The sequence below is a fragment of the Schistocerca piceifrons genome, chromosome 3 (assembly GCF_021461385.2).
Source record: "Schistocerca piceifrons isolate TAMUIC-IGC-003096 chromosome 3, iqSchPice1.1, whole genome shotgun sequence".
Lineage (NCBI taxonomy): Eukaryota > Metazoa > Arthropoda > Insecta > Orthoptera > Acrididae > Schistocerca > Schistocerca piceifrons.
In genome coordinates, this window is record NC_060140.1 from 961,557,155 (window position 1) to 961,565,088 (window position 7,934).

The 7,934-nt window shown below is 44.0% G+C and overlaps 1 protein-coding gene across 1 annotated transcript in view; it reads right to left on the reverse strand.

The window, feature by feature from the left end:
• LOC124787880 (neprilysin-4-like) overlaps positions 1 to 5,238 on the reverse strand; it is a 726,210-nt gene extending 720,972 nt beyond the window's left edge. The window contains exon 1 of the mRNA XM_047254858.1: positions 5,045 to 5,238. Within this exon, the coding sequence (XP_047110814.1) occupies positions 5,045 to 5,056 (12 nt within the window). The 5' untranslated portion in view covers positions 5,057 to 5,238. The remainder of the gene's footprint in view (positions 1 to 5,044) is intronic.
• Between the last annotated feature and the right edge of the window lie 2,696 nt (positions 5,239 to 7,934).

Below are 7,934 nucleotides of genomic sequence, written 5' to 3' on the forward strand. Positions count from 1 at the left end.
GTGCAAATTGTGTGCTTCTCAGACCTGAGTAATCTAAGCACAAGATAAATCTGTCCTCAAACTGAAGATTGGTTTGAATATCTGAGTTGTAAGTGATATAACCTAGTATTCCTCCACCCTCTGAACTGACGTACCAAACCTGTTGTTTGACGAGGATACAGCATCTCGATGCAGCTCGGCAGTTTTCACATTAACAAGCCTCTGCAGGAGGTGATACGTACGAAAAACAAGGTACTAAGAGTGACTGAGAATTGAACCCTGAATCATTGCAATTATAATTTGACACTTCCACTCACCTACAGCCACACAATCCAGCGGTGCCGTCCGCACGAACTTAACCAAATTCATATTCGATGTGTAGCGCAGGAAAAAACTTTTAAGCGAAGAGTTTTACTAACAACGGGCAACTCGCTTTTCTGTTATCTTCAAGCCTCCACATTACTCACTACAGATGACTGCCAACGCACGTCTCTGTAATGTGGGTGAGCTGAACACAGAAACTGCGCCGAATCACAACTAAAGCTGAAACTTGCAGAAAAATTTTATTTTCCTCCTCACCTAAAGTTTTGGAAATATTTCTCATGACACTATTACCAAATAATTACTGCAAAGAGGTCGTCGTTATTTATTCCTCACATCCTTATGACACTGATGGATGCACAGAATCACAGACGCATCACGATTCGCTTGCAGTCTGGGGAAAGTAATAACCTGACCTTAGAGTCAAGAATTAGCACAACTCAGTAAAAACGTGACTCAAGTTACAGTGTGATAAATCGAAATTTGATACGCACGTTACAAAATAAGAGTGCTCAGCCGATGTCGGAATTCGACCCAGGGAAAGTATACATTAGTGCTGAGAGCTGTAAAGACTATAGATGTGAGCAAGGAGCAGTGATTACGTTAGCATAATGTATACTTTACTGTCAAAAAATTGCCCTTCACCTGCCAAAAACAGAAAGAAAACTCTTTCGCTATATTTGACACTCATTTTCGGTGGATGTGATCGTCATGTAGCTTAGAAAATAACTAACTGCAGAAGAGCGACGTCCACCTTGGTAGCTGACTGGTCACAGAGCAGTTGACTGCCAGGTGGAGGACCCGTGTTCGATTCTCGGTACTGCCAGAGATTTTCCATTGGCACGGGGTGCACTGACTTTCGTTATACCAGCTGAGGATCTACTTGACCGAATAGTAGTGGCTTCAGGTAACGAAAACTGACAACGGGCGGGAGAACAGTTTACTGACCTCGCGCACCTCCGACCGCATCCAGTGTTGCCAGTGGGGGAGGGGGTGACTCGGCGGTCGGTCGGTTGGAATGCGCCCGCTAGGGCTTGTTGACGGAGTATGTTTTCCATGTCCGATATTAAAAGAGGAAATCATGGTTAACGAAGATTGAAGGGGCATGCAAAAATATTTTTCCCAAGGCACAGAAGTAAGCGGAAAGCCACACAAAATCTGCAGAATTTCTTGTATGGTATTACATAAATTTTTCCATGATCTGCTTGGAAATGTGTTAGAGCGAATTTATATATATATATATATATATATATATATATATATATATATATATATATATATATATATATATTCTTTTTCAAAGGAGAGGTTTCAAAGCCGTTTCTGCCCTTCCGTAGTACAGGCTTCTTTAGTTTTGCTAACATTCTATTCAGTAGAGTCTGCAGATATTGCGGAATACTAAGATGATGATAATGATGATGAATGTCATCATTCGTTTGAGACTTTATTACATTTTTTGCTACTAGTCTCAGTTTTTATTTAATCAACAAGTCTCTCGAAAAACAGCTCTCCACTGCTTAAAATGCCATGAAGCGAAGGGATTACGTTGCAGTGAAAGATGCACAGAGGACGTGTTTTAAATGATAGTATGGTAATAATGTAGGCCAAAGCAACAAATTAAAGTTTATACCAGAACCGGGATACGAACCTTGGTCTCCTGCTTACAAGGTGCTTTGGCTTACACCATTCTTATAAATGAAGGTGAGACTCAATACGTCTTAGGAACAGCAGCTATATATGACTGAATGATATTTGTAGAATGAATACTTTGCGGTCTACTTACATTTCTGTAGTTTTCATCACTGGCATAATATTTTCACCAGTTATTAAGGTTGCTTTTTGTAAATTATCAGTTGCTTGCGATCCTATGCCACAATACTCTTTTCAAAAACGAGACGGATAACTAAAAAGTGACTTTTTACTAGAGAAAGTATGCAGAGTTGTTTTAAATTCCACACCGTAAATGCTACTGACCTTTTCAACAGCATATGCTCCAATTAACACAATGTGGTCTGACACACGTGGAAATAATTATGCGAACGAAATTCATTTCATTAGCTTTGAAGCATTTTATTCATTGGACATTGTGGTGAGCGTTACTAATACAGTTTCTCACTCTAATTGTTTCGTTTTATGCTGATAAAAAACGAAAATTTGGGAGTTAATTTGCTGTATTTGCTCTTCGTTTCTGAAATCATCAGAGTGATGATGTTTTGCAAATTTCTTTATGGGTTATCGACACAGAGCATCTCCACTGTCAAGGAATATTTTATGAAGTGTAACATAAAATCTGGCCAACATTTGTATGTGTATAGTGAATTAACTGGTTTCTGCAGCATACCTCATAAGTATTGTTAGAATTTCAAAACCTGTGGATACACCAACTTCGTGATACGGTACATAGCAGTAGAAACAATTTACTATTCTCTATAAACGTGTTTTATTTCTTTTATCCTACGTTTTCAGCATCATGCTAAGCATCGTCGTTTTCATCGTATTAGTTTTTACCTTTGTCTACCTTCTTCTCTCTCGCGGTATCTTGCTCGTTCACAGTGTTTAGTTCTTCTGTGTCAGTTGTGGCTCTACTGTCGTATTCATTATGTAAGTACTGTTTTGCATTCACAACCACTACGTTCGCATTTTTCGGCGGTCAAACGGTGAGATACGCTTCGTAATTTCTTGGCGTTCACCCGTCATCTAGAAGTCAACAGGAAATAATGGATGACTGCCAAAGGAGGTTATCAGAGCCAAAGCTACTCGTCTGCATGACCGACTGAGATAAATTCTGGTGACGCCTTAGCGTTCAACACAGAGATAGGAGCATAGAATATCAGTATTTGAAAGAATGTCCATCGGCGCAATTCGACGAGCAAGGAGAAGGCCGGGGGGTGCTGTTAATACCCGTGAATGAGTAAACACTGCGGAAAGATCGTGTCTTACGTTTATCTAGAGCCAATCTCACGCATTACCTATAGTGTAGACACACTCATCTAGTCATCTAGTTATCTGTAATGGGCAGTTCCTGATAAAATACCAAACATACGGCTCGCGAGGAGAGATGCCAAAACTCTTCACATAGAAGGCTTTACAATTTAGGTGTGCAAAATACCTTTCGAATTCTCTGGGCTGAAAATATCAGACACTTTTCTACGCCAACTGTAAAGAGATTCAGGTGTATACAGGGTGTATGAGCTGCCTGTGTGAGGCTGGTACCGAGGAAAAATTTAGATAATCTCAATTGCAGAATTTAATTATATTAATTTTCTTTCCAATTGATATGTTAACAAACATGACAGTATGAGATAATTCAGAGGTACATACTGACCACTTTTCAATTTATTTGCATTGGTTTTCGAGATTTCCGGGTCTATCTTTAAGTGATCATAAGCAGACATATAAATACGTTTGTTTGATTTGTAGCCAGTGTCTGAAAAGGCAAGTAAATGACTCTAAGAACTTTTCCTAGCGAGCAAATAGGACATTTATTTGACAGAAGGTAACGTTCGTCTCTCACTGAATGGTAACTTCGTCTGTAATAGTGCTCCATTTTCAATGACTACACCTCAAGACCCCGATGAAGTATTTAGAATTGTCGCTAAATTTCGTAGATGTACTTTGTTTATGTACCACATAGGCACAGCCTTTTGTAGATTATTTGCTAGGTATTACGTGGGGACCCAGTACTTACAACTCTGATCAAGTGTAACACTCGGTCGTACGAAACATGGACAATATTTTGTTGTTTTGTAATTACAGTTTATTAAGAAGAGACTTAGATCAAGCTAATGAAAACAATAATACATTTTGATGTCAGATTCAGCCACAATTACTTATACTCGTATTTAGTGTATTGTTTACTGAGTGAAATGTTACTACAAAAATCGCGACGGAATAATGTAAGTCCCTAAATTTCATCTTTTATCAATACCACTCAACTGTCAAACAAACTGAACAGATGCTGTGTGCAGTAATGTAGCAACGGAATTTTTCATGTTGGCTTAGTGTGGTCGGTAGAAGCCTTGTCAGTTTAACTATCTCACTTTTATGCACAATATGTGGACGACTAATCTGACATTCATTGTCTCATGCTTCGAGAGATGGTCTTAAACCGACTGGCATCTTTCGTGCCCAGGCAGCGAACAGTTTTAAATCGGTCATCAATGACACCTGACGAAGGCAGAAATCTCATTCATTGAAATATTATGCGCGTAACAATAAATCGTTGGGCTGGTGGTCAGTGCGAACTGTATCACTTTTTCGGCCAATGGAAATACAGACGTGAAAATGTTTCTTTTGTTTCTGATATGACACAGACAAGCACTGCTTTGCTTAATACGGCAGTTGGCTGAATGTAGCGATATTTGCTTCTTTCACTTCATTTTTATATCAAGTTGGGCTATTCTGAGAACTGGAACACATTCCACGAATAACAGAGAAATAAGTTCACGACTTTATGTACACTGCACGATGAGAAGTATTCTCTAAACGGGCGACACTGACACCCAACTTGAGGTCTACCACCTGTCAAGCGCCTTGCATGTCAACTTTCAACGCTTTTTTTTTCCAGGGCGATTACCATTTGACATCATACGGCAGAGTAATCCAACGTGGTCATATGGAATCACCCCCAGGTCCTTCGCATAGACAGCGGTGGCAACCACTAGATGACGGACAATGGACGTATTGTGTAGGTTAACACCATGACTGCGGCGGCAGCAGCGGCAGAGAGGACGATGGTGCCTACCTTGTACCGCATGTCGACGGTGCAGACTTCCGGTTCACCCTTTTCGGTGGTCAGGCGGCTGGAGCCAGTGGTCGACGTCGTCGTCTTCGGCGCTGGCTGGCCCGTGCCTCGGGGCTACCGCACTGCCAGTACCGCGATCACGATCACGACCACGCGCGCGACCAGTGGAGAGGGCGGGAGAGGACCGTCGCGGTGCAGCGCCGGCCGCGCAGTGAGTGCGCCTGGGCGGCGGTGCTTTCTTCCGCTGGCTGGCTGGCGGCAAGCCCCACCACTCTGCCACGCGGCGTCCCATCCGTCCGTGGCGGCAGCGGCGGCGGCGGCAGCCTTCAGCCTTGACGCATCTGCCGCCTCCACTGGCCCACATAGCCGGTAACGCTCTCCTCCTGCTCCTCGTGATGCTGCTCGAGCCTTTCATCGCACAGAGGGTTGGCAAGGTCTCGGACTCGCCGCGGACCGCCAGACGCTGAGGACTGCTGCTGCGCGGATTCTCAGGCAACCACTGTGCGTTCGGGGTGGGAAAAGGATGACCAAGTTTTAACGTCTCTTAGAAGACGATGTCAGACACGGAAGACAAGCTCGGATTGGGTAAGGGTGCAGAAAGAAACCGACCATGTCCTTAAGTGTATAGAGAACACGAGGAAAGCGTATCAGGGTGTCCAGAAATTCCCGTTACAAAATTCTAGGACTTGTAAAGGGGAGTGAGCACATAATATTTTGAGTAGGATCCCATGCCCGGGAACGTAATATTTCCGTTCAAAGACGGTTTAAATTCAGATGTATAAGGCTTTCTGCTGAGGGAAACAGAGAAGCCTCAGAGCTGCTTGTCCTGGTTTGCAGTGCGGTAGACTGGATGAGAAGTACTGCGCTAGACGGTTAGCTCATGTCAACGTCTGCTTTTCTGCTGGGCTATACCTCCTTCCACTCATGCTAACTCGGCTTGATCTTCCCACAAAACGTATTGGACCCGTTCTGGGACAAAGCTTGCCACTGAATGTCAGTCACGAGCTGTGGTTTGAGCATGAAGGTGCGCCACCTCACATGTCACGTGCGGTTCGGAGACGTCGCAACTGACGATGTTGTGAGACATGGATAGTTCGAGGTCATGCAACCGCGTGGCCGCCGAGACCGTCAGACGCAACTCCTATGGAACACATCTTGTGGGGTCATATGCAAAGACAGAGGAAGAGCTACTGGCACGAGTTCTGGCCGATGCGCTAGCAACTGAAGAGACACCAGGTGGGGTGGAGAGAGTGTACCAGAACATGCTTCGTAGGTTCAATGTCTGTGACAATGTTGCTGCTTGCCACATGGAGCCACTGTTGTGATGCATCAGTACCGTTCTGTACGTACAGTATGCTGGATTCTTTTTTGTTTTGGAATAATGTAAGCCGGCGGGGATGTCCGAACGGTTCTAGGCGCTACAGTCTGGAATCGCGTGACCGCTACGGTCGCGGGTTCGAATCCTGCCTCGGGCATGGATGTGTGTGATATCCTTAGGTTAGTTAGGTTTAAGTAGTTCTACGTTCTAGGGGACTGATGACCTTAGAAGTTAAGTCTCATAGTACTCAGAGCCATTTGAACCATTCGAATAATGTAAATGATGTGTCGACAGAAGTGCCAACACAGTGTTATTTTGAGGGGGCCGATATGCACGCTATAAGCTTCCGCAGAATATTTTGAAGTCTGAAACAGGACGCTCAATGAATGCAATAAAGAAAAGTACGTTGCTTTGGGAATACTTAACTTTAATCCATCCTTGTTGTATACATCGTTCTTGTTGAGACATGCTTTAGACGATAATTATCAATCGCTACGTAAGGCTAATGGCGCCTTGCTAGGTCGTAGCCATGGACTTAGCTGAAGGCTATTCTAACTATCTGCTCGGCTAATGAGCGATGCTTCGTCAGTCCAGTCGCTAGCAATGTCGTCCGTACAACTGGGGCGAGAGCTAGTCCGTATCTCGAGGCCTGCCTTGTGGTGGCGCTCGGTCTGCGATCACACAGTGGCGACACGCGGGTCCGACATGTACTAAGGGACCGCGGCCGATTTAAAGCTACCACCTAGCAAGTGTGGTGTCTGGCGGTGACACCACAGTAAACAAGTATTATTTAAGTGCTAGTATAACAAATGTGCTTGGTGGATGAGTTAAACATCTGAACTGAAACCGTCGTAGAACGGAAACGGTTCGTTTCCGGACATGTGTTCCTGCTCAAAATACCATGTACTCACTCTCCTCTACAAGTTCTAGAAATCTGCAACGGGTATTTACGAAAACCCAGAATCTCGATGGCCAGATGGTGGTTTGAACCAGTATCGTCCCAAACGCGAATACAATATGTTAGCAGTGCACCATCTCGTTCGGTCTCGGCGTAGAGCTCGAATTTGTGCGGAGTGACGCTTCTGCGGAGTTGTAATGTAGTGACGTTCCTGCAGAATGTAAGCCACTTCGTGTGTTGCTTTCGCTTCCGTTGGTTTCGCCAAATCTCGAGCACACTGTCACATTACACCCTAACCTAGACCTCGGACTAAGCTACAGGTCCGTCACCACAACCAGGTTTTTCCCTTTCACATTCGCTGGCTTCGCCAACAGAGTGTCACATTCCAACCTTGGAAAATCTAAATTTTTTGGCATACGTAAATTTCCAAATTACTTGACTGACTCTCGGAGAATAAAATAACTGTTTGCCTGCGTTATCGGCTTTCGGACCTTATCGGCTGCAGACAGTATTGCAGTTAGGCAAAGGACCCAATTCAGTGTGACCATACCTGCTACTAACAACAAACAGGACATGATTCGTGAGCCCAGAAGTCTAACCGGCAAACTGCAGCCAACTGAGTAAGGCAAGAAAGAGAGGGAATGACCTTCCACAAATTTAACACGGAAGCAGTA